The sequence below is a fragment of the Cydia fagiglandana genome, chromosome 4 (genome assembly GCF_963556715.1).
Source record: "Cydia fagiglandana chromosome 4, ilCydFagi1.1, whole genome shotgun sequence".
In the NCBI taxonomy this organism is placed as follows: Eukaryota; Metazoa; Arthropoda; class Insecta; order Lepidoptera; family Tortricidae; genus Cydia; species Cydia fagiglandana.
The window spans coordinates 10,652,959-10,680,526 of NC_085935.1; the positions used below are offsets into that span (position 1 = coordinate 10,652,959).

Below are 27,568 nucleotides of genomic sequence, written 5' to 3' on the forward strand. Positions count from 1 at the left end.
GTGGTTTCAAAATTATTTAATTAACTTTATAGACGACTTTTGCTAGGTATAATTCAAACAAAATATTCTTATATAACCGACATAATACATTAACGATATCTACATAATGCATAAGTAATTAATATAGTTTAAACAAAATATTCATACAAGTATTTGGTTGGTCTTTTTACGAAATTAAGCACCAATTCCATTGGTGAACAATAAAATTCCTCCCGTTGAGGTGGTGCAATAATATTATTGTGGTAATATTGTACATTATTTATTTCGCTAATAGTAAATATAGGGACAAATAACCCCTACCACGGCAATGCCGATCACAGTAATAAAGTGTATTATTCTTGCCCGAAGCCCTCGGTTTCTTCGATGGCATAGTTCAGCTTTTCGCATAATTGTTCGTAACTCTTGTAAGGCGGCAAATCCAGTCTGTTGAAGCACGTGTGGGATCTAGGTAACCAAGTATCTTTCCCAACCTGTGAACAATATGCAGGAAAATTAATAATTAGTGAATGTTGTGGAATGAGGAGTTTAGGAATGTTGACCTTTAAAATAAACTCACATTGGGGTCAGCAATTGTCAAAGCTTTTTACAGATGACGTCACCATGGGATGGGATTTGGCTTAAAGGGCATCTGGGTCATACAGTCAAAAAATAAAACAAGAATTTGGCAATGCTGGTAGATGATTGGGAAGATTTAGCGGGAAACTTAAAAGCTTCGACCGGCCAACCGCATTGTTTTTGGAATAAGTGCTCTCAAAGCCTAGAGTCTAGTCTTAGTTAGTCTAGGCCCTAGACTAATTCGTCACGAATAAAATTGCCTCACGCTCAGTAATTTTTATAAGGAGCGGCTGTCACGTAAAATGTTTGTAGTCATTTTTTGTTCTATTAAATTTATTTATGGCGGATATTATGTACGATTTCCGATCACACTCGTACTTTAGGTCAGTTTAGGACCCAAACTGAGTGTGTGTTTATTGCATAAAGAATTTTATAAAACTCGCTTTATACGCGGCCGCGGGCTACGAAATATAAAAGATGAAATACTATTAAAAAAAAACCTTGATTATAGATATCTAAGCTAACATTATACCGACTTGCACATAGCAAAGTAAGGCAGTGTCATTATTTTTCATTGAAATTAGACAGTAATGATGACATTATCACACTTTGTCATTGCAAAAGGCATACAGGGTTAGGTTTGATACTAACCTTTTCTATACAAAACCGTTGCGGTCCGTTGGAGCCCATGAGCTCGGCGAACCCCCCCACCGGCACGCGGCACGTGCCCGTCACGAACTGCAGCAACCTCGCCCGCTTCTCGTTATCCATTTGACGAACAAACTGAAATAATGGAAAGGGATAAATTACTAACTTATTTTCAATAATAGTGGAACACTGTACTGCAAAACGTAATTCAAGACCGAAAAGAGTAAGACAATGTTGCCACTGCAATAAATTGTTTGTGTGTTGTATTCCTTTTGATAAATAATCACGCTAAGATAATTTATTTATTAGTAATTTTACTCCTACGATTTTATAAAGATATAGGGATAAGTTCGCCTTTGTACTTCCATTACTGTAATTTATTTTTGTAAACCTGTGTTGTGCACAATAAAGTGATTGCTACTACTACTAAAAAAAGTACTTTTATTTACTTATTTTTACATAAATGCAAGACGCGCTAGTAAAAAGTGGCAACATTGTCTTAGTTTTTTTTTGGTCTTGAATTACGTTTTGCAGTTTACGACTATCTTAAGGTTCCGTCACACAGGCGCGTTTTCCAGGGGGAAAAAGTGCTTTTGTGACGAAGCCTTTATTATTAAAAATGTAAAACTTGCAGTTTATTTTAAAAAAAACTGAATAAACCTTATTAAAATTATGGACCCTACAGAATGAAGAACCAGATGTTTTTTTACCATAGATTTGGATTTATATTTAGGACTCTCAAATTTAATGAAAATATCTGTTGATGTCTCAAAAATAAAGTAGGCAGGTAAGCGCTTCAATTTTGGAATGCCTATAACCTATCTGGAGTTATCATTGGCGCGCACCGACTGAATCAGCAACTGAGTCATTTGGCTGTGTCGATAGCATTAACTATAAACAAAGACATATGTAAAGTCTAAGAAAAAAACGTGCCTCGTAAATCAAGAAAAAGTCATTCTCGGATAGATGGCGCACACACCTTTAGCCTATGCTCAGCTAGATGGCGTGACGACACCGTTTCATAATTAACAATTTTAACACAGATATCAGTGAATGAACATTTACTATGACAGGACCCCTCTATACTATCTATTCTTTTTGCTATAAATCAGGCGGCTTATAACCAAGGTGACGATCGCTCAGGCTTCGCCATCGAATCGCTTTGTGTGACAGTGACAGTTTCGTTCGCTACGGACCGTTAGCGATTGGCATGTTGTCTACGTGGCCAGAAACGGTAGTGGTTACCTGCCAGAACCACGCGACCTGCTTGCTGGTGCGCGTGTAGTGGCGGTAGATGGTGTTGCGCTGCCAGTCGTCCACGTCCACCTCCTGCATGCCGCACAGCATCAGCTCCAGCTCGCGCTCGTCGAAGTACTTCAGCCACTCCAGCGGCACCACCTGACACGACCAAAGTTAAAACTATATATCAAATAAAAATACTAACTATAAAATATACTTACCTACAAAAACCAAACCAGACATCTTACACGGATCAGCAAAGCTTGTACTATGGGTGCTAGGCGACGATATACATACTTATACAGATAAATACATACTTATATACATAGAAAACACCCATGACTCAGGAATATATATTTGTGTTCATCACACAAATAAATGCCCTTAGCGGGATTCGAACCCAGAACCATCGGCTTCACAGGCAGAGTCACTACCTACTAGGGCCACTAGGTCAGACCTTATAAGATTTTAGAGTACGATAGTTACGACATAATCACCTAATAACGTATAATTATACCTCGTTAAATCCGTCAAGGAATGCAGTCGTCTGTTCTTCTATGCCCCGTGTCATCCGCCACTGCGTGACCAGTTGCAGGTACTGCTCTTTGTTTGACTGTAAATAAAAAAGTACATAGTCCGGTCAACATGCAAAAAAGTGTTCTACTTTGAAAAGGTCATATTTAGTTAACCTTTTCGACGCCGTGTCAAATACAAAAGCTGTCACTCGGACGCCATGTCACCGAAGTGTCAAAACTTGAAATTTGAAATTGAACTTTATGCATATATGTGCGTAGGTCTATGTTGCTCTGTGGTCTGTGACCGATTAATCCGACTTTGGCGTTGCGTTGGACTTGCAGTGCGGATATATCGGTCATTGGCGTCCAAAAGGTTAAAATGGTAACAAATATTATACATGCCCAAATAGCACACAATCAGTATCCTAAATCGCCTAAATTTTTAATATAGCCATGGCTGAGTAAACCTTGAAAAAAAAATCTTGTAAGCATTGTGGCAATATAACAGGCTATAGAAAGAAAGTCGCATGCACCCACAGAGGTGGGCCAAAATAATCACGTTATGGGTACCGCAAGAGCCTGGCAGGCCCAGGCGGAGATGGCGGGACGACCTGGACGCATATCTTAACGACTGGCCGGAGATTCCTCAAAACCGAGAAGAGTGGAAATCGAGGGGGGAGGCCTTTGCCCAGCAGTGGGACACAGGCTTATATAATAAAAAGAAAGAATAATCAACTCACTTCAGATACTCGTTCCTTGTCTCCGCTGGGCTTGAGTTCGTGGTGTATCACCTGGCCCAACACTTCGAAATCCACGCTGAACCACATTTCAAGGCCACATTCGTCAATATTGTTATCCCTAATCCAGACCAGCGAATTGTAGAACTCCGGATCGATCGATTCGATGTCTTTCATCGTCAGTTTCTTATTTAACATTCTCTTGTAGAAAGGCATCGTGAAACCTGAATAAATAAATCTGCCGTGGTACAGGGCCATGGCGATAAATCTGCCTATGAATTTGAAGTAGAGAAGGTGGTCGGGGTTGACGTAGCTGGCGGGGTTTATCTGCAGACTGTAGTTGTTCTTGTTGGCGTACTCGAAGAGGCAGTACATGGGGTTGAGCACCTCGTGCGAGAGCAGGAAGAACCACTCCCGACTGACGCCGCCGTAGTCGAGCCCCTCCTCGCCGCGGAATATTATGTACAGTCGTCGGCGGAGCTCGTACGCGGGGAGCCTCATTATCTGAAAGATAGATATTTAAGGTTATAATGCAGCAAAAATCGGGAACCCCTTACTAATGATATATATGAGTGATTTTTCCATAGGATCCCAGTTTAAATGCTTTTCAGTATAAGTATAAATGATGGCATGTCTTGTAGAAAGCGGAGGTTTAAAATAATATTTTGACCATGAAGGCGCATACTTTCGATTGGTTTTTATAGTACAATTTTTACAGAAACCTCCATTTTCTACAAGGCATGCTGTCACTTATACTGAAAAGCATTTAAACTGGGATCCTTCTTAATTTTTCTAAAATAAAGTCATGTAGACTTAAGTATTCCCGAAGGAGGAACCAATGAATCGTAGAGTAACAGTAAACACGCGGCCGTCAGTCAGGTCGGAAGGCGTGTGTCACCTGGTGATAGGAATCCTCGAAGAGCGTCTGCCTCGAGAGCGTGATCTTGATGTGGCTGGGCAGCGCGTTGCTCTGGCAGAGGTAGCGGAACTGGCTGAGCTTCCAGCGGAACGAGCGCTCGTAGGCGCGCGGCACGCCGTACGCGCCCTGCGGGCCCTTGGGCGCGCCCGGCCGCGGGTCCTGGAACGTGGTGGTGCGCGTGTTGTGGTCCACGAAGTACCGCGTGCCCTCCTCCGTGAGGCGGATCTCCCAGCCGCCCGGCAGCGCCTCCTCCAGCGCGCTCACCTCCTGGCCCTGCGACGACGAGCACCATATATACTTAACTCGTTCATAAACGCTCTGAACGAAAGGGTCTCCACGGAAGATCAGCGTCGGGGACCTCAAAGATTCCTTGACATAAAGCTGAGTGGAGACCATTTCATCTAATCTATGTCAGTCAGTGTTATTAGTTAAGTTTAAATTAAGCGTTTTTGAATAAAGTATCTTCTATTATATTCTTTGCGAAAACACTTTAATACTACGAACTACGAATACAATAGTACATTATTGTCGAGGCTCGGAAGTAGCTACTTGCAGGCTGAGGATTCGTTTTAAACGGACGACCTTGGGAGTCCGTTTAATTGAATCCGAAGCCAGCAAGTAGCCTTCCAGCCGAGTCATATATAGTGCTTTTCTCAAAAATGGTGCAAGAAATATAAATATCATAGAAATATTTTACAAAAGCAACGTTCTTACATATATATTTTGACAGAAAAAGCCCTTGCCGCCTTTTTATTTTTTTTAATAAAAAAATAGAAGTGTATTTTTCTGCCAAAAATACGACAACCTATTTGAGACATCTAAATAGTCGCGGTACTAATCATCTGTTTGGCTGTTTAATGGGCCTGTGCATTCATTTGATATGGTCATTTCAACTTTTAAAAAGTTTGGAACTCGACAAATAATGGAATTTGTATGCAACATTGCAGTCCCAAAATCGAGACTGCAATGTTTTTAACTTTTTAATTTTTGACTGACCATAAACTACGCGCTTCGCGACCTATTTTTTAGACGGCAAATTGGACTTTGCCGTCCATTTTTGAGAAAAACACTGTTACGAGAGTGCAACCACTCGGGTCAGAATAATTAATGTCCGATGTTACCTGCGTCCTGGGGTCCTCCCACTGCGTGGTGCGGTTCTTGTGGTTGACGTAGTAGACGCGGCCGTCGGGCTGCACTCGGCGCTCCCAGCCGGCCGGCAGCGCGCCGAGCGCGTCGTCGGCCGCGGAGGGCTGCGGCTGCGGCGCCGCCGCGGCCGGCCCGGGCGCTCCCCCCACCCCCACCCCCACCCCCGCCGCCGCCGCCGCCGGGCCCGAGCGCGCCGCCGCCGCCAGGCTCTCCGGCGGGGGGCCCGGGAGGCTAACTCGACCTTCAGATCAAATAAACAAAATTGCTCAAATCTTCTATAGGCCGGTTTATGGTGGTACGTACACGTACTGGGACGTCTGGGACCGATTTCTCGAGTACCTCCCTCTCATGGCCGTAAGTAACGTCACGCGTGGTGGTAATCATTTAGGTATTATCAAAATTAAAGTCCTCAAAAATGTACGTAAGTAATGAAATGAATATGCAAATCGATTTCACACACACGCCAAAATAGTAGGTACTGTAGATAATAGATAAGATAATATTCGATAACGCGAATTATGAGCGTCGCGTGATATAAATTTATAAATGTTCGTAAAAACGTCTTTGGTTGAATCAACTTTTAGAACACTAATTTCGTGTCCCTAGACTCTCTCTCTATAACAAAGAAAAATCGAATTTTCAAAAACCATGTTGATTTATACCCGGGCAATATTAAATCCATAAATATTTAATTAACACATTAAAAAACATTAACATGATCAGATAAAATTTACATTTTGTACGGCAACGCAGCAGAAAAAAGTTTGCTGAATGAAAAGTATTTGTTGTTATAGTGGCAACAAAAATACATCATCTGTGAAAATTTCAACTGTCTAGCTATCAGGTTCATGAGACGGCCTGGTGACAGACAGAGGAGTTTTAGTAATAGGGTCCCGTTTTTACCCTTTGGGTACGGAACCCTAAAAATGAGAAGAATATTGAGGTACCGGGTTGCGGCTCGTGTGTTTCGTCCTGTTGCTGGTGCGGCGGGTGCGGCGGGTGCGGGTGCGGGTACAGGAACCGCTGGTTGACCTGCGCCACCACGTGGCGGCGCTCGCCGCGCCAGTGCTGCAACGATTACGATTAGAATATTGACGTACCAGGTTGCGGCTCGTGTGTTTCGTCCTGTTGCTGGTGCGGCGGGTGCGGCGGCTGCGGGTGCGGGTACAGGAACCGCTGGTTGCCCTGCGCCACCACGTGGCGGCGCTCGCCGCGCCAGTGCTGCAACGATTACGATTAGAATATTGACGTACCAGGTTGCGGCTCGTGTGTTTCGTCCTGTTGCTGGTGCGGCGGGTGCGGCGGCTGCGGGTGCGGGTACAGGAACCGCTGGTTGCCCTGCGCCACCACGTGGCGGCGCTCGCCGCGCCAGTGCTGCAACCATTACGATTGTTAATTTAAGTTAATCTACTTTGGAATTCAGTTTACTTGAATAATAATTATTTATGACTAGTGTAGTTTACGCATTTTTTATTTCGCATAGCTTAAAACTTAATAAATACCTATCTAAGATATGACATCATTCATCATTTCATTTCAAGATATGACTGCCAAATTTATTTTTTTTCAAATTAGAATGGACAAATGAAAGTATAATATATGTATTATTATCGAACCTGCTCACAAAATTTAACGAGAATTAGTTGAGAAATGCGCCGACCTGTATCCTCTACACTCTCTACAGGAACAGCCGGACGGACATATAAAAGATATTTTGCCTTAGCTGAAACACCGGGACACAGATCGGTCTCCCGATCAATCATAAACTTCACTATTTATCATCCCCTATCTGAGTAAAGTATCATAAACCTTAGACGGTCAAGCGACCTTCACATTGTATGCCGCTCCGGTGTGCTCCGGGACATCGTTATACATGTGCATAGCGCAGTCTCGCACACTCACTGCAACTACGTCGAAAATGGCGTATTTTGTTACCTGGAAGCGCGCGAGCCGCTCGGTGTCGGGGCGCTGCCAGGTGGTGGTGCGCGTGTTGTGGTCGACGTAGTACACGCGTCCGCGCGCGTCGCGCCGCACCTCCCAGCCCGGCGGCAGCGGCTGCGGCCGCTCCCAGGACGTCGACCGAGTGTTGTGGTCCACGTAGTATCTGTATCACACCAATTACATTTTTTTTATATATTAGGGGACATCTTACACAGATCGACCTAGCCCCAAACTAAGCAAAGCTTGTACTATGGGTGCTTGTATATAGATAAATACATACTTATATACATAGAAAACACCCATGACTCAGGAACAAATATTAGTGTTCATCACACAAATAAATGCCCTTACTGGGATTCGAACCCAGGACCATCGGCTTAGCAGACAGGGTCTAGACTGTGTCATCGAGATGCGTAACAAAGGCGCGTTATCGGAGAGCGCAACTACACTGGTTTTTTGAGCGTTGGACTAGCCTGCGCTCAGGTGCCAAATAGAATAAGGAGGACCCTTTTTTGCAGGTAAGTAGCACGTGCGGTTTTACTTAACAATAGACAATAGGATTAGCCGCCGGGCTCAGTTACGAATCTACGAACTATAACAAAGTTGTGGTCAGCGCATTTTTAATACCTCTCCCGCTTGGCTATTTCTGCTACTAACGCTAACGTTCCAAATATACATTAATAGCAACTTTATATCGCATATTTATTCCTAGATTTTGAGGTCGTCAATTTTTTTTGTAATTCTGTACTGTAAATAACAAACAGGCGCCTCCGCGTGCGACGGACCCTCGCCGTGCGCAACCGCCAGGTGTTATAGTTCGTAGTTTTGTAACAGAGCCCGAGCTAATCCTATTGTCAATTGTTAACTAAAACCGCTCGTGCCACGTGCCACAACCACCTGCATAAAAACCTGCGTACTTCGGTTACTGAATGCCGGCGAGTCGAACGCTACAGAACCAGTCTAAAATGTGTCATCAAGATGCGTAACAAAGGCGCGTTATCGGAGAGCGCACCTACACTGGTTTTTTGAGCGTTGGACTAGCCCGCGCTCGGGTGCCAAATAGAATAAGTATGTCCCTTTTTTGCAGGTAAGTAGCACGTGCGGTTTTACTTAACAATAGACAATAGGATTAGCCCGCCCCGGGCTCTGTTACAAAACTACGAACTATATAATACACATAGCAGGCTAAATGAGGACCCACCTTCGACCGTAGACGTCGTATCGCATCTCCCAGCCGCCGGGCAGCGGCTCCTCTGGCGCGGCGGCGGGCGCGGGCGCGGGCGGGGTGTCGGCGGCGGGCGGCTCGGCGTGCGACGGGCCCGCGCCGTCCGCCGCCGCCGCCGGGTGCAATGCGCCGTTGCTCATAGGAGGCGGCCCGGGTGGTGGCTATAACAATACCCACATGTTTTAATTAACCAGTCACCCTGCCTACTAGGAAATACTCCCGGTTTGTATGGCGAGAACCGTGAATTCCCGGTTCCGGTACTGTAAGTATTTGTATAGAAAACTAGTCTTACTGCCAACATAGCTGGAGACCCATTGGGCCCAAATCCCAGTAAGGCCTTATTTTTGTATGTCAATTACGCTTTACGTTCCTCGGTTACAGTTGTTTTCTATTTTGTATTTGAGTGTTTATCTATAATATATGTATAGATATTATCTATCTATTTAATGTGTATCTTCTTATCACACATATACTCCAGGAAAGATACGCTTACGTTAAACATTAATTAGTAATAGGCAATTCTTTTTTTATTCCTGTTCTTTAGATCATTTTAAGATACTTTATTTTCGAATCCAACCAACTTTCTCTCCGGAAGTAGGTAAAAAAAAATAGTTTAAAAAAAGAGCCGTTCTTGTTTGTTAAAAATAGTAATAGTATTTTTAGTTCGTAAACGTGACGAAAATAATATATATAATGAGTCGACAATGGAATCGGTCAAAATATTTACACGAAAAATAACTAATTCAATAAATGGCGGGGCCTCACGGATATACGTCGTAACTTGATATATAAAAAAAGTTATAATTAGGTCTTTGATTTAATTACCATAAAACTACTTCATTAAGCTATATTTATCCGAGAATCCGACATCAATATTATTTGTATCACTTGTATATATATTTACGCCTTAAACGTGCTAGAAAAAATGGTTATAGATATAATTTCTAGCAGACTTTGTTCTGATAACGTTCAAAGTGATATTCAATACATAATCACACAAAAACATGGTCAATGTAATAAATAAGAGCAATTTAACAAATTCGCTAAATGAAACTACCAAATTTGAACTCTGTGCGCTAATGCTAAGGATTACATTTCCTTGCGGCGCGCGGGGACAGTTTCAATGCGGGCGGTGGCGGGAGTTCGTGCCAAGGACGCGTGGATAGTATGTAGGTAAGTATGTACTTAACTACAAGTTGCTACAAGTGACAGGCCAATTCGAACGTGCGCGGGCGTCTCGCTCGCACCAAATATTTGTGCGGCCAAGTCTGAGCGAAATGAACGCGCGCGTGAATGATAGCTAATTAAAAATAACTGATATAATTTCCAATATTATTTTAATATTGGTTGATGTTCAAATTATATACGTCAACGTTATGACCCACTACAAAAATAAAAATTTCGCATGACTATCGTTCTTATTTAATTTCAGAATGGCATAGTGTGGAGTCGCATTACAAAAGGAATACTTATTATCGTAGTCATTTGACAGTTTTGGTGACACTTTCACATTCTGTCACAGCGAAGTGTGTAGGTGTGTAACTCTTTAATTTTATATTAAAGTCTATCCAACAACTTTGTCAGTAGAAAAAGGCGCGATATTCAAATTTTCTATGAGACAATAACCTTTCGCGCCTAAGCGTCTGTAGACTTTTTTTTGAACAAACGTATTATATTGACTATTTCGTGCTCTTTCTATTCATAACTAGTTTACGTTCCTAAGTTTCATAAGTCAGACTATGCGCGTGAATCGCGGGCGAAGCCGCGAACGCGAGTGTGGAGTCGATTTCGCTGTCTGCGAAAATCGACGCCACACTCGCGTTCGCGGCTTCGCGCCGCGATTCGCGCACGAGTCGCGAGGAGGCTTAATAAGTATAACATAGTATAATAATAGTCAACGTCAAAGATATGTTTACACTTTTGCACCTTACTCCTTTGTAATAAGGCCAAAAGTACGGCTTTAAAATGACAACGTTTTACACAAAAATAAAACGCTAATTACATAACTTACCATATTCGGAACCTAAGAACAATATTGAGAGTGGCAACACTGTCATAGGAGGCTATTCATAAATAACGTCCATTTCAAATTTGGGGGAGGGGGAGGGTCTGGACATCGGATGATGGTAGCATGACACAGGAGGAAACGGTGTCATTCGAAGCATGATGTTGGGGGGGGGGGGGGGGGGGCAAAAATCGTCAAAAATAGATGACGTCATTTATGGACAGCCCCTAGGTCGTATTGTCTTTTCTAGCATATACGTCCCTCTCTCCCCCACACTCCTACCACACAGGCAGGTTGCTTTGTCAGTTATACAAGATAAATTTTCAAGTCATTGTCTCAAAATTATACATATGTGCACCATGTCCATAACTATAATACTAGAAATAAAAATAAGCTTGCTATCAGAAAGTTTCGTGTTCGTAAAGTACAGAAGTCATTCGTTGGGCAATGCATTCATTTTTATAACAAGTTACCTGAGGATGCTTTAAGATTACCCTTTCCAGCTCTTAAGAATTACTTAAAAAAGTCATTGATGTTGAAGGCTTATTACAGAGTCGAGGACTACTTGACAGACAAACATGCATGGTCCAAACCAGAAACTGTAATAACGACAAGTAGCAATTAAAAATATTGTATTATGTGTAGAGTTAAAGGTGACTCAGCTCAGGTAAGAAAGCACATCAAATTGTATGAAAGCATCTCATAACAATCAGTCAGATTCATATAATATGTATTCTCATTTCTTTTATTGATTTTAATTTCTTTTCCTTTTGTAAGATTTGATATGTTTTCTGAAAGAGCTACGTATTTGTGATTTCATCTACATATATGTTTATTTTTTATATCAAATTCTATAAAGTTATGTACTCACTGAGTATAATTGCATGAATTCTATAGTAATTTAAATTGTATTTTTCTTAATTACTCGTAATGCATGTTAATTATAAGATGTAATAATGTTTTGAAAAGATGTGTCCCGCCGAGTTTGTTGCCGGTCCCATATTGGGATACCCTCCTCCAATTGAGGGGGGATTTAAATCTTCTCGGGGCAGAGGTGTACGGTTGGAGCCGGTAAAGGTTTATTTGACGTTCATAAGCGCATTGTAATATGCCTACATGAATAAACTATTTTTTTATCTTTTTTTTTTATCATGCAGGATTAAAACTTTAGGTTCCGAATATGCACCGGATATTCGGTTATTATCCGGTATCCTATCTCGCCCTTATTTTAATATCCGGCCGGATACCGGATAGTAACTATGCTTGATATCGGAATATAATAGTACTCGATTATTATTTTAAAACAATTTAAACGTTCCATTCACTAGCTCGCGCACTAATTTCGTACCTAGTGATAGACCTATATGAGTCCGTGCAAAAGTTCATTACGAAACAGAGCAAAACTTCCACAATGCGCACCTGAAAAATCGGAATGTAGGTATATTTCCGCCGGCCGAATATTCGGCGCCCGAATACCGAATATTCGGCCTATGGTCAGGCCGTACATCCGGTATCCTGTATGCGGCCAAACAACTATCCGTTGCATCTGTAGTTCCGAATATGGTAAGTTATTTAATTAGCGTTTTATTTTTGTGTAAACGCTGTCATTAAACAGCTGTACCGATATTCGGAACCTAAGAATAATATTGAAGCATGTTTGTTATCGCCTGGTGGTGGGAAGACGCCAAACCAATGTGATTATACATATCCTATGATATACTTATTATGTGTATGTAATATAATTATATTATGAGTGTTTAATTAATTATGTAGTACACCCTTTATTGTAACACCAATGAGGAGAGATATTTAGTAAAGTATACAATTTGATAGGTACATTTTGTAAAATTAACATAGGTATATATGCCATTAAATAAATAAATAAATATTATAGGACAATTTTACACCGATTGACCTAGTCCCACAGTAAGCTCAATAAGGCTTGTGTTGTGGGTACTAGACGACGAAATATATAATATATACATATGTATAAACTAGACGGGCCCGCAGCTCCGCTCGCGTAAATGAAATAAAGAGTTTATCTTATATTTATTTAACTACCGATATTACTATGTACATAATATCACAGTCAGACAGCGTTGGATATATATGCAACCTTGCCAGGGTTTATAACTGTGATATCCCATTTCTTATTTAATTGTAGTCGTTACTTGGATAACTTAATTCGCAAATTTCTCAAAAAATGATGTGATTTGATAAATAAAAGGCAAGATTGTATCTTTTCATCTACGTAGGTATTTGTGACGTTCCACGGCAAAAGGTACTTTATGGCGGCTGCCGATTACGTCGCATAGCACCGCAATAATATTGGAGCGGCGTTAATAATAGCGTAAGCGCCAATCACCATAAGGTACCTTTATCCGCAGGATGTCACATTTTGCTATATTATACTAACCCTGAACGGGATAAAAAGACAAATTGCTGATAGATACTTAGACAGATGAAACCTCCTCGCCATATCATGGTCTACCTTAATACGTAGGTTCTACGTAACTAGGGCATGCTCCCGGGAATTCCCGAGACTGATTTTTCTCGAGAATTCCCGGGAACGGGCACTTTCAGCCAGTATCGGAACTGGAAACAAAATTCCCGGGAAAATATCGAAGTTTCGGGAAATTTATAATTGATATGTTATATCGATTTATGTCTAATTGCGAATTGGCTACAAGCCGAAATTATGTTGTACATACATATATATAGAAATATATATATGTATATATATATATATTTTTTCTTTTAAAACAATACTTTGTTCAACAGAGCAATGGTATATGAGTACGTTTTCTTCGACTGGTTACATTTGTAACCGATTAAGATCTTAAGTGAACAAGAGTTTAAGTGACAGAGTTTAGATGCGATCAGTTATTTACCCTCATATTACCAGCAAATGAGAGCTAGAGGAACAGCCACACGAATGGAACGTCAGTGTCATCTGTCCAGTCCACAAAAAAGGCTTGAAAAAGAGATGCTCAAACTATCGAGGAATCGCTTTACTCAATACAGCGTACAAAGTTTTGTCCAACGTACTGCTCAAGAGGCTGGAACCATATTCTGAAAGAATCCTTGGGGATTACCAGTGTGGTTTCCGCAGAAACCGCAGCATGACGGACCAGATATTCTTGCTCAAAGAGATTATGAAGAAGAAGTGGGAGAGTACGCCAAATACGCTCTTTGTTTGTGGACTTCACTAAGGCCTATGACAGCATAGATAGGGACGCTCCGTATGCCATTCTTGTAAATTTTAATATCCCTAGAAAACTAGTAGTACAGCAACAAAAGAGAGTAGGATGCGTGTCATGGTAGGCGGTAAGCTGACCGAGGAATTCAAGGTGATGACCGGTCTAAAGCAGGAAAATGCCTTATCACTCGTGCTCTTCAACTTAGCCCTTGAAAATGTTGTCCAAAAAGTGTTAACGTTGGACATAAGGCTGGAATTGAGCGGCAAGCACAAAGTGATAGGGTACGCGGACGACCTGGCTTTATTAGGGGAAAGCCGCGATGAAGTAGTACAGGCAGCCAGTGTCTTGGAGCGAGAGGCCCCTAGGATAGGTCACAGGATTAACCGGTCAAAAACTGAATACATGAAGCTCTACAAAAATACACGAGTTCAGCGCGGAAGTCTCCATGTTGGGGGTAGGAGGAGATCAATATTCGCATCTAAAAACGCCATGCGATGCAGCGCAGCCCTCCATAAAGTGTTGATGTCCAGGCTTCTCAGCAGAAATACTAAGTTAAGGATATATAAGACCGTTATCCGACCAATCCTTATGTATGGGTGCGAGGCCTGAACACTAACACAAAAAGAGGAAAGTCAGCTCATGGTAGCGGAAAGAAAGACCTTTCGTAAGATCCTGGGACCTATCAAAAGAGACAACGGCACGTGGAAGATAGGGGAGAACGCCGAAATCGAGGAGTTGGTGGCCGGACCCAATATCATCGGCGAAACGAAATCCCACAGACTTCGCTGGTTCGGTCACCTATTAAGAATGGGAGAGGATCGGGCTACCAAGTGGGCATACCTGGGAAGACCGACTGGTGGCCGCCCGGTAGGTCGGCCCAAGTACCACTGGGGAGACAGTGTGGAAGCAGATCTGTGTCAGCTTTAAGCCGATAATTGGCAGGAAACGGCGCAGAATCGGGAAAAGTGGCGTGCTTTCGTTTCGGAGGCCAAAACCCTTTTTGGGTTGCTGAGCCGTATTAGTTAGTTAGTTAGTTGAATCTTAGAAAACGTCTGAATTTGACTATTGACATTATAGATAGGTATATTTTAGTCGAAATAAAAACCGTTAAGTATGATTTAGTTTAAAAACTAATAGAAATATTAATTAATCATTTTGTTATAATCAATTCAATCAAAATGTTAACTTTTTTAATTTTCCCGAAATTTCCCGAATTCCCGGGATTTCTCGGAACTGGTCCTGACCCAATCCCGGGAAATTTGAAACCTTTCCCGAGACTGATATTGCATGCCCTATACGTAACGCGTATTAACTAGCCGTACCATTCGTATTCGAAAACACAAATCACTTGAAAACTGAAGGTTATGCCATTCACCATTTAAGTATTCAAATTTCAAACTTTATTATACACACAGAAAGATTTAAACTAACAAGACTCAGAAGAGACTTCATGTAGGTGTAAAATTGAATTCTAATGGTAACACGTGCACGCTTTACTAACTCGATGTGTTTTTAAAGATATGTACTTACTTCAGTATTTTCATTGGCATAGCCACGGTGCACGCAGGCAGCCTTTGAAAACACTTTCACATCATATCATGGCATAAGCCGTTAGAAACTGTTTTTCACCACACCAGCTCGGAAAGGCTTACTTTGCACTTCAAAAACTGAGAGCAAACTTACATTTTAATCACAAGTGAGGCAAAGTAATCAAATGTAAATTTTGAGTTGTTTTGTTATGTTTGCTGGTAGAATTGACTTTTAAATCATGATTTTGGATGATACATATTTAATAACATTCATTTGTATTTGATTATTACATTTAATATTTGCTTCAGGTTGGTGTGGTGAAAGATTTTGTGTTTCAATTGGGGCAAATTTTGTTTAACCCTCGTGCTTTGAAACCCTCGCAACGCTCAAGATTCCATGTTTCGAATATTGATACTCGCAATATTAGCACGAGCGGTTAAACAACAACTTTGCCCCCTTGTAAAATAAATAACTATTTCAATATAGCCAGCTAAACTGAGGTACAAATTCAAAAACTCACCAGTAGTTTAGCTTGACGACCTTCTAGATGGAAAAAGAGCAAGCCAATGACTTGAAAATTTGCCTTGAATAACTGACAAAGCAACCTGCCTGTGTGGTGGGAGTGTAGGAGCAAGGGACGTACAGTACCGGTCAAAAGTTTAAGTTCACTCTGTAAATTCGGTTAAATGAAGCTATAACACAATGTACTAATAAAAGTATTTAATAATCTTTTATTACATAATAAATTAAAGGTAATTCTCTAATTTAAAACCACAATTAAATAAAAAAGATCAGTTTTTGCCAACTTTAGACTCTTCAAAATATCCGCCTTTTGCTTTCAATGCAACACACACACACACTTTCGGCATTCGCGTAATTAGTTTTTGCAGTGGTGATGTCGAAATTTTATTCCAACAAATGTATAGGTATTCCCAAAGCTGTTCTTTATTAGTTGGCCGCATTTTTCTCACACTCCTGTCCAATTCATCCCATAACAACTCAATTGGATTGAGGTCGGGCGATTGAGGAGGCCAATCCATATATTTTAATTCTTTTTGGTTCTCTTTGGATGAAATGTAGTTTTTGCACAACTTCGACGTATGCTTGGGATCGTTGTCTTGTTGGAAAACAAAACCTCTGCCTACAATCCGTTTTCCAGATGGACAAGCGTGACGTTGCAAAATGTTATGATACATTTTCTTATCCATTATGCCATTGACTCTCACGAGATCACCAACTTTATCACCCGCAAAGCATCCCCAGACCATAACTGATCCTCCACCGTGCTTCACTGTTGGCAACACGCATTGCTTTATCATTCGTTCGCCTACTTGTCGTCGAACATATTGACGACGACTCCCTCCAAAAATTTCAAACTTCGATTCGTCAGAAAATAAAACTTTAGACCACTGTTCAACGTCCAGTTTTTGTGTTTCTGGGCCCATTTCAACCTCTTAACTTTATTCTGACTACGTAACAAGGGTTTTTTGGCAGCAATACGACCTTTTAGACCATAGTTTCGCAGACGCCGTTGCACTGTCGAAACCGATACTCGCTGTTCTCGGGTGGCGTTGAGTTCTTCGCAAATTTCTGGAGCAGTTAGAGTACGTTGGCGTTTGCTCTGCACGCAAATAAATTGGTCTTCGCTTTTAGACGTGACTTTTGGCCTACCTGACCGAGATCGACTGCAATTAAGACCGGTTTTTTGTTTTCGTTTCAAAGTACTCACGACAGCGGTTTGAGAAACCTTCATTTTTTCAGCGATTTTCCGCGTCGTGTAGCCCTCATTTGACAGAGTTACAATAACAGCACGAGTTTCGACACTAAAATCGGCTTTGCGACCCATTTTAAATGATTTCTAACTTCACGAAATCTCATAGGAAACACGGAACAAAAATATTAAATGGATCAAATTTTCCGAATAACATAAAACGATTCCTCCAAGAGGTATTTTTATTGTTATTTGGTAGTAGTGGAAACAATTAAACGTTTGAAATTCAAAACATATTCTATATTTGAACATAATTAAATATGATAACCTTATTTCGCAGAGTGAACTTAAACTTTTGACCGGTACTGTATATGCTAGAAAGGGGCAATACGACCTACGACAGTGTTGCCACTCTCAATTTGAGATGCAATGGATAGTTGTTTGGTCGGATACCGGATATTCGGCCTGACCATCGGCCGAATATTCGGTATCCGACCGCCGAATATTCGGCCGGCGGAACAATACCTACATTTCGGTTTTTAGGTGCGCATTGTGCAGGTTTTAACTTGTTTCGTGGTGAACGTTGGCGCGGACTCATTTCTATGTTCGAAATGAGTAGGTAACCTACGCGTGCAAGTGAGTGGATGTGGATGTTTAAATTGTTTTGAAATAATAAACGAGTAAGTACAATATGACCGTGACTGTTTCTTAAATCCAATTTGTTTACTCTGAAATCTAGCAAAGTTACTATCCGGTATTCGGCCGGATAGTGGGTCACTAATGTCACTATCCGGTGCATCTCTACTCTCAATATTATTCTGAGGTTCCAAATATCGGTACAGTTGTTTAATTGTTGCTTAATTTGGAGATTGACCCCAATTTCATTTCTGATCAAATCGGTCGATTTGATCATCCCGTCTGGACTCCACTTAACAGCCGTAACACATTAGCGCGCCGTTCAAGGTCACGGTGCGCCAAACCATAGCCTGATGTCATGTAGGTATGTACTTAGTCCAAAATTATGTTATTTACTAATTATGTTATTTATATGCATTGAACGTTAAATCTGAACCAATTCGATTACTATTCTATAGTGAATCAGCATGACTTGAAAAAGCGCGGCAAATTTAAAACATGTATGTAATAGTACATTACTACAGAGGCCGGGACAAAAGGGGTTGCCGGCCGAAGACATATAGACGGCCGAGCGAAGCGAGGCCGGATAGGTCTGAGCGCGGGCAACCCCATTTCCCGCCGAGGTATGTATAGTGCTTTTCTCAAACATGCAATGAAATAAATAAAATAAAAAATCCACGAAACCCAAGTTTTATTTATAGAAAAAACTAAAAGTAAACTACACCCAAAATATAACCAACACGTACCTATATCATTATCACGCGTATGTTTTACACGAGTCTTGTATTTTTACTACCCGTATATTTTCATGTATCTTTGATTTTTTCGCCTTGTATCCGTCTGACTGTCGTTTTCGTCACAAAGGTTTTAAGTATAATTTCCACAGTGTTGACGAATTTGTAGTTACATTCATTTAAAATATGCCACAAAACTGTTTCTAATAAACTGTAAGCCATTTTTCTTAGTTTCTCAAAGAATAAAATTGCCATAAGCAACCATATACATACTTCGTCTTTGACTTAGCGGCAGAGGCAGCAAGTTATTTAAAATCAATTCTGCTTACGCTGCCAATTCCAACACATACGATTACAATTAATATTAATTTCATTATTTCGTCGGAACTCATATTAAAGTCAAAAAATCAACAACGCACCATAAATCCAATAAAACAGAATGAATATTTTTCAACTTTACCTCCATAACAATTAAAAAAAATCATTACGCGTGTTTGAGTAGACCTTTTTACCGCTAACGTTTAGATGAAATATTTTAAAGATTTTGATTTGTGTAGTTAAATTTATAATTTAAAATTATAGAATGTATTATTTATTAAGTTCATGTTGATTTTATACAAATAAAACTGCAAATTATAGCAAACATTGTTTTTTGTTTTTTTTTTTATAGGCGTAGTGGCAGAGTGTCATTACGAACCATAAAGCAATAACTGCCTCTAGTTTTTTTTAATGGATGAATGCCACGATGCTGTGTCACAAATATCTGTGAAATGAAAATTAAAAAAGAGGACTTTGCCGGCCTAGGCCTGCAAGATGTGTATGAAATTCCATTAACGACCTTTTGTCCTAGCCGCACCTGAAACGTCATACTTCGCAGCCTATTATAAGGAACATAACATCAATATTTCATTGCATGTTTGAGAAAAAACTATTATAGGTTTCAATAGCCCTCATAGACCTGACTTTTATCTCGATATCGTAATTTTCTAGCGACAAACCCATTATCTATACAAAACTGTCGCAAAAATGTTATCGCTTGTATATCGTGGTACAGGATAGGATGGAGCCATATACTTACTACTAGCTTGCAGGTATCGTAATCAAACAAAGTGCTTGCTAAGTAGCTAAATACGCGCAATGTATTTTTATGTCAAAAATAATGTATTTATTTAATGTTAATTTAGTATGAATTATATAGTATGTATGTATATTGTTTTATCCACAAATATGAACAATTGTAGTTAATTTACAAAACATAATTTATACGGCCACAAATAAAATATTAAATGCTTCTAAAGTCTGTTTGGTTATTTCTACATGGAAACGAAGTCATTTCAAATTATAAAAACATTAACTGAACACCTTATTGCTACCTGCATTCACCGCTCGCCGCTCAGCTACCCACTGACGTTAATACCACGGCCTTACGTTTTATGACAGGACTCTGAGTCAGGGGAGTGGCACACTTGGTCCGCCATTTTAGTCAGTCATTCCATGTTCGGGTGCGCTTGCGTTCAGTCGAGTTTTGGAATATTACTGCAAATTTTTGTTGTTTGTTAATTTGTTGGTTATGGTGTCGACTTTTATTGCCCTAGTCGCCAAAATAAATGATGTTACTTAGTGAAATTTTAACCGACACCACATGGTAAAAATAAGTTTAACAATAATTACTTAGTTAAAAATCGAGTAAAAACGGTATTTCTAATACTTAACTTATATTTTTTGCTATTCAATTAAAGAGTACTAACAAAATCCTAACTCAATTAATTAGTGCAAATATTTTAAGGTTTGCGATTCCTGCTCGGCCTTGCGTCGTAAGGTGCCCGGTACCACTGTATTGCAGCAATAACTAGAAATGCTTACTTTGGCGAACATTAGCAACTGTCGTTTTTGATAATTACATTTTAGTGGTGAGGGGTGGTACTTAAATGACCGCTATTGAAACCTTAAATGGTTTTAACTTATAGGCGCGAAGATTTGAAATCCCTAAGAAAATTTTAATTTCGCGTCTTTTTCTGCTATCAAATTGGGTGTTTCGGTATAATAGCCCAATATAATTGGCCTATTATTGTATTAAATTTAACGCGCACGCAAAGACGGAAAGCCTGCAATTATATAAAATTTACTTTCTTATTTACAGCACTCTTGCCCAGATTAAAGCTGATAATTAGTTCGAATCTAGTCTCCCATATTTTTTAATTTCACTGGTACATATGTCTTGACCGAGTAACAAGTAAATATACTAAATACTTTTTTAAATATTCGCGCTCGGGGCGATGGAAGTTTCATCGTTCCGCCGCCCGCTCCATGCAACGACCAATCGCGATAGCTCGCTGGCTCGTGCGCGGCAACTTTAAAGCAACGATAACGTTTTTGATGGTTTTTTATGTTACGAATCATATTTCAAGCCGATTTTTACAGTATTCGACGATCGAGAACTCATAACGAAAATCCCATATGATATTGATCTATTACCATTTTTAACCAGGAAATTAAAGCACAACCCCATAAAACCCACCATACGGTATTATTTAGTGTACGATTAAATTGCAACGCTTGTACTTAGTATAATTTGGAAATAATGAGAGAAAAAATAGCCTATTACCATTTTTGAGGACGGAAATATACTGAATTTAATAATAACCGTAGGTTACTTACTTTAAATGTAGGATACATAATTATTTTTTGTGTGATTCATGCTTAATGTTATAAAGCAAATATTTCTCTATGAGTATTAATTTAAAAAATGTTATTAATATTTTTTACTAATTTTCTGTGAATTTTTATATTTTTACATTTTTTTTTAAATACCTAAATGTTATATATTTATTTGGATTATGTGTCGACGTAATCACTAGATTTATTGTCTGTCCCATACACCGAAAAGTTCAGCTATTACTAATTATTTCCATTCCGCCATACTAGCCGACCGTACCTTTCTTGGCCTAATACACGAGTAGTAGAATAGTACAGTCATTATAGATTTTGACCCGTGAATAATTAGTTCTTGGATTTTTTTTTCGTAGGTCCGTCGGGGGAGTCACTGGGAGTGTAAATTCAAAAAGTAGGCTTAATCAGGCTCCTGCGTATATTCAAAAAATGGTTTTTTTCCAAAAAAAACGGTTTTTCTTCAATGACTCGGCCATTTTTGATTTTACAGTAAAACCGTAAGGACAAAAATTGTAGAAAATTTGATTCTCTACAAATTAGTCCAGTCATTATATCCAAAAACCCAACCCTTCCCGTGAATAATCAGTTCATGGATTTTTTTTTGTACGTCCCTCGGGGGAATCACTGGGAGTGTAAATTCAAAAAGTAGACTGAATCAGGGTCCTGTGTATATTCCAAAAACGGTTTTTCTTGAATAACTCGGTCATTTTTGATTTTACAGTAAAACCGTGAGGACAAAAATTTTAGAAAATTTGATTCTCTACAAGTTTGGTCCTCACAATTTTTCTTCTAGGATCGATAGTTTGGAAATAAAATTTGAAAAAAGCGACAATATCAAAATATTTTCAACATCTCGTTTATTTTCAACTTTACGACATAAATGAAGAGGACTAAACTTGTAGAGAATCAAATTCTGAACAATTTTGGTTCCCACCTTCTTTCCCCCAAAATCGATATTTTAGAAATTAAACCTGAAAAACGCGACAAATTCAAAATATTATCATTATCTCCTATGTTCCACGCTTTACGGCATAAATGAAGGGAAACAAAGTTGTAGAGAATCAAATTCTGAATAATTTTTGTCCTCACGGTTTTAATGTAAAATAAAAAATGACCGAGTTATTCAAGAAAAACCGTTTTTCGAATATACACAGGACCCTGATTCAGTCTACTTTTTGAATTTACACTCCCAGTGATTCCCCCGAGGGACGTACGAAAAAAAATTCCAAGAACTGATTATTCATGGGAAGCGTCGGGTTTTTGGATATAATGACTGAACTAACTTGTAGAGAATCAAATTTCCTAGAGTTTTTGTCCTTACGGTTTTACTGTAAAATCAAAAATGGCCGAGTTATTGAAGAAAACCCGTTTTTTTGGAAAAAAAACCATTTTTTGAATATACGCAGGAGCCTGATTAAGCCTACTTTTTGAATTTACACTCCCAGTGACCCCCCGAGGGACCTACGAAAAAAAAATCCAAGAACTAATTATTCACGGGTAGGGTCGGTTTTTTGGATATAATGACTGTACTAGAACACGAGTATTATGTATAGGTAGGTAGTATTATGTATACCTACCTACTATGGGACTATATGCATTGGTTTCACGTGAATTACGCTGCCGCATACAAAACAAGAGACGGTCAAAAAATGTTCTTATATGCATACCATCTTCTACACTTTCTATAGAAACGTCTATGACCCAATAACAAAGACTAAGATTACCTATATATGTATTTTGTCAGGGTAAAGTACATTTTTAACCCTCGGGTTGTATGACTATGAAAATAGTAGGTAAAATATTAGTTTCAACAATCCAATCAACCAACTCCTAGTCCTTTCCTAGTCAGAAATCTTTGTCAAATTAAGGACTTGTAAAAACAACATTAATTATCATCATGATAAATTGTGACACCATATCTTTACAGTCTACAAGACTAAATCCCATCATTATAGGATTTATAGGTATTATCTACCCATTGCAAAACAAAACTACGGTAATGATAAAAATAAAGCTCAGAACACAATAATAAAGGCACTGAAGAAAAGTGTATGTAGCTAATTAGGTTGTTACCTGTGCGTCACATTTCACGTTATTTATTGAACGCTATTGACCTTGACGTTTTCAAGGTTGAGTAACGCAAAAGGTTACTTATTATGAAACGCGCTGGTTGCATTAAATAACTGTAACTACTGTAAGTCACCTTTTTAACGTTTCGTACTTCTAAGGGAAAAAAAAGGAACCCGGCGGAAAAAAAATAGGCAATAAGTGTATTGTTCCCCTATTATCTCCGAAAATACTAGGCCTAAAATTATAAAAATCAGCAGAAAATGTTCCTTTGCATTACAGCAAACCAATAAAAAAGTCAAGCTGAGTAGTTTTACAAAAAAAAGATATTTAGTGCGCGCATCCAGCCCGCAATTGGCCGGTGTTTTTTCAAATACCCCAATGATGGCAAACAAGCATACGGTACATTTGATGTCGACCGGTCACCAATAGTCTCATCACTTTCCTATATTTACCCCTTTCTTTGTAATCAACATTCGTCAGGGAATTTATTTAATAAATCGTCTTGTAACGGCCAGAACTCATTTAGTAACAAATCCCCACCTGACACCCAACCCAAACCCACCCAAACAAAGCTACTATATCAGTTCTGAGATAATTATGATGCTTAAGACAATAGTAGCAGATTATCTAATGAGTTTCGGTTTTCAATTGAGAAGATCATCTACATTATATGATGGACTCACCCTTAAGGTTTGGTTTCGTGGGCCAGTTCTCGCAGACTCCGAGTTGGGGTTGTTGCGCGCTCTGATCCTGCCTCGCACTCCATCATTAAGCGGACTACGTGCACTGCCACTGTTTGTTTCACCTAGTACCTCTTGACACTGGCTTAGGACAGAACTATCAATTTTTAAACCATCCAAATGTATTACTAAATCTGCCGCTTTAACTTCAGAATTACTATTTGCAGTGTTCTCCTGTGATGATACAGTTTTCATCAAGTCTAAAAAGAAGAACAAAAGCATAGTTTATTATATTTCATATGTTATATTAACAAAACATAAGGTCAGGTAGGCCAGGGGCAGCTACTCTATAAATACAAGGAGAGAGCAAGGGTTATCCCCATAACCCATAACACACTTTCCCCAGTCAGGAAATGAAAGCCACTCACATTGGAAGCAGGGACCGTATACCACATTTTTCATACAAATTAACCAGTATTCAATTTCGGTATCTTGGTTGTTTATGTATACATATTTTTGCACTTAATTTAGCTAATTTGACCAAGCATTATCCGTACCTAAATACTATTTTATAATATCAAAGAAATAATGTGAAAGCTACGAGATATTTTGATTATTAGTTATACCGGTAACAGTCCCCGGTTGGAAGTGTCTAAATCTTACTCTCTACTAATAGAATGTTACTGAGTAGGCGCACTTGACCCACCAGACCGGATGACAAAATTAGATGAAATTTTCTTACCCATTGACAGCTCTACATTTTCTAATTTCCCATTGAAGGAAAGGAGAACCTTAAGAAGACTTATCCTTTTCTCTCCAATAATATTATCTTTTCTAAAGCTGTGGTGATCAGCAAGCCGAAATAGCAGTTGTGACTGTGCAGTCACAAGCACTGTGAATTCCTCTTTCCATTTTGGATGCAAAGTATTCTTAATGACCTCAGTTCTCCTTGAAATTTTGTCATCTACAATGACTTGCAAGTAAGGATTTGGTTTAAAGAGTCCAGAACTTCTTATGGTTGCATTTTCAACTGAAATTGACATGAAAATTATAAGCATCTTTAAATATTAGTAATTTTTATTTTAATACAATACAGTAGTGTGGAAAGAAAGTAATTCCCAACTAATGGTGATATGGTAAACCACAAATTAATGTGAGTGTTTTACAACAACACAGCTTGGAAATGCATATTATTGCATATATTTCATGCAAATGTTTAACAATGCATTTTATACTAAAATTTGTAAATAAGAATAGCAATTTTTGTGTAGCCCTTTAAACATGCCACACTACCACAATGAAAGACGCCTAAGGTACTTTCTGTGCCCATGTATATCCAGATAAAGAAGCAAGCATATGCATTACCAAGTTATAGTACAAAACAATAAATAAGTCATGTTATCAGTACCTGTTAGACTGAGTTGGTGATATGTTGTTAAAGAAGTGGGAATAGTGAGTGGTGTTGTGCCTTCAGACATTTTGATTTGTTGGTCAGTTCATGTTCATTGCACTACATCATTGAATTCCATGGGCCACCTGCACAAATTAAGACATAACATAAAAATTATACCCTACTTTATTCCTGTGCTAATTTAAAATTCAATCTACATACTTCGCATCTTAAAAAACAGACATTCTACCATCTCTTTGTTTAGTAAACACTGTTTGTTTGTTATTGTTTTACTAACATGAATAGCTCAGAGTAGAAACATTATTGTGTTCTGTGTAAATCATAAGATAATAATTCATTTCTATAGAATGTATCTATTGTGTATTGCTGATTTTGTTTGACTTAATAAGATATTAACACTTGTGAATCTTGTGATATTCATAATGATCAATAGAAAAACACAAGTATTTTTTACACAGGACATTATTTTCTTTCAATTAGTTAATAACTAAATACAATTCTGTTGTTTCTAACAGAATTAAATTTTATTATGGCATTACACAACTGTGCAAAAATATGAATCATACTCTAAATGCAAGACATAGATACAACAAAATACACAACACAGGATATATTATATTACTATCTCTCTATATCTCAATTCTATATCAGAGACATATATAAATACCCTATATCCTCTCTGTCTATATGATACTATCTCTATAAATACTTATTAAGGTTCTGTACCCAAAGAGTGTCAATTAGAATTCAGAACACTGTAACTAATATCTTTTATATCTCTCTATAAAATAATAATAAAAAATATTAACAAAGGTAAGTAAGCATATAAAAGGTGAATGAAATTTGGTGTAATTCAGACAACAATGAAATAATATGCTAACATGAAGCTGATTGATAATGCATTCGGAACTTAGCCAAAACTCCTTGATGGAAATTCACAAACATTGAATTTAGGTTTATAACAAGACCTTGAGAAGTATTTAGTAGAATATTCAAAGGGAAGAACACAGTCCGTAATAAAAGTGTCTCTCAAAACAAATTGTAACATTGTATCAGTAAGAGGACATGTATCAAAACGAATTTTGAGTGTAAATTAATGTATGTAATAGCTTTATAGCTTGTTAAATGTGATTTAATTTACTTTAAACATTAATGAAGATACCTACTGCGTGTTTTTCCTGATGTAAGATTCATTAAAAGAATACTCTAGATAAAATTATTAAAATCACTCTTATCTAATCGTATCTCCGAGTAGAAATACAAAAACGTGAGGAAAGCCTAGGCAGTTGATGCAGTGACAGTAACATCACCTTTAATTACTTTACAACTTGAGTTGCATCGGGTATGCACCTGACAGTAAATTAGTCACAATGGAATCATGTCAAGAAGATAAACAAATAATTTAAGTCAATTACCTTAGTTGTGGTTGTTGGTTTGGTTTCCAGATTTCTTTAGATTAGCTTACTTATTATCATTGTTCCTTTCCTTATCGCACTGAAAGTCGCACTGCAAGGAAATAGAATAGAAATAGACAAGAAATCGACATTATACTGATTCATCAAAACGCACTAATTAAATCAGTTATAAAGATAATAAAGCCACGTATACCGAAAAACACACCTCAAAAATCACAATTAACTTACTTGGTTAAATAACTATTTACGAAAACTAAGTAAATAATAATGATCTGAAGAAAACTAGTCAGTCAAGTTGAGGGATTCGCTAGTGCACAGATAATAGACAAAAAGAAAAGTGTGGATAAACATCAGCAAAATGCCTGCCAATACAATCCTCCTGTTCTTCGTCTCTATGGACGAATCATAGACAACAGGATATGTATCAGGCCTTCATGTTCCTAATCCTATATTTTGTACCATATGAGACAAAATACAGATATTTGTCATGTAGTGTAACATAACAATAAAAATAAACAAGATATCAAAGAGCTTCGAAGTTTAACCTATGATCCCTATGATTGGAAACTTGTGTATCTGTG

At 38.7% G+C, this 27,568-nt stretch overlaps 1 protein-coding gene across 1 annotated transcript; it reads right to left on the reverse strand.

Moving 5' to 3' along the window:
• On the reverse strand, positions 1–27,349 carry LOC134663676 (E3 ubiquitin-protein ligase Su(dx)). The gene is made up of 15 exons (XM_063520121.1): positions 27,216–27,349; positions 26,988–27,078; positions 25,570–25,697; positions 24,904–25,191; positions 24,165–24,421; positions 8,902–9,086; positions 7,695–7,863; positions 7,009–7,133; positions 5,735–5,990; positions 4,593–4,886; positions 3,698–4,198; positions 2,960–3,055; positions 2,449–2,601; positions 1,207–1,338; positions 1–470 (listed from the first exon to the last, which is right to left on the reverse strand). The coding sequence occupies exons 3-15, from the start codon at positions 25,637–25,639 to the stop codon at positions 333–335; spliced, it is 2,664 nt and encodes an 887-aa protein (XP_063376191.1). The 5' UTR covers positions 25,640–25,697; positions 26,988–27,078; positions 27,216–27,349; the 3' UTR covers positions 1–332.
• Between the last annotated feature and the right edge of the window lie 219 nt (positions 27,350–27,568).

Excerpts from the sequence above, each read along its gene's own strand:
- LOC134663676 (XM_063520121.1), bottom strand. The coding sequence starts at position 25,639 with ATGTCTGAAGGCACAACACCACTCACTATTCCCACTTCTTTAACAACA. Across the intron at positions 5,991-7,008 it reads CACGAGCCGCAACCTGGTAC|CCTCCCGGGCCCCCCGCCGG; the intron begins GTCAATATTCTA and ends AGGTCGAGTTAG. Across the intron at positions 1,339-2,448 it reads AGGTCGCGTGGTTCTGGCAG|TTTGTTCGTCAAATGGATAA; the intron begins GTAACCACTACC and ends CCATTATTTCAG.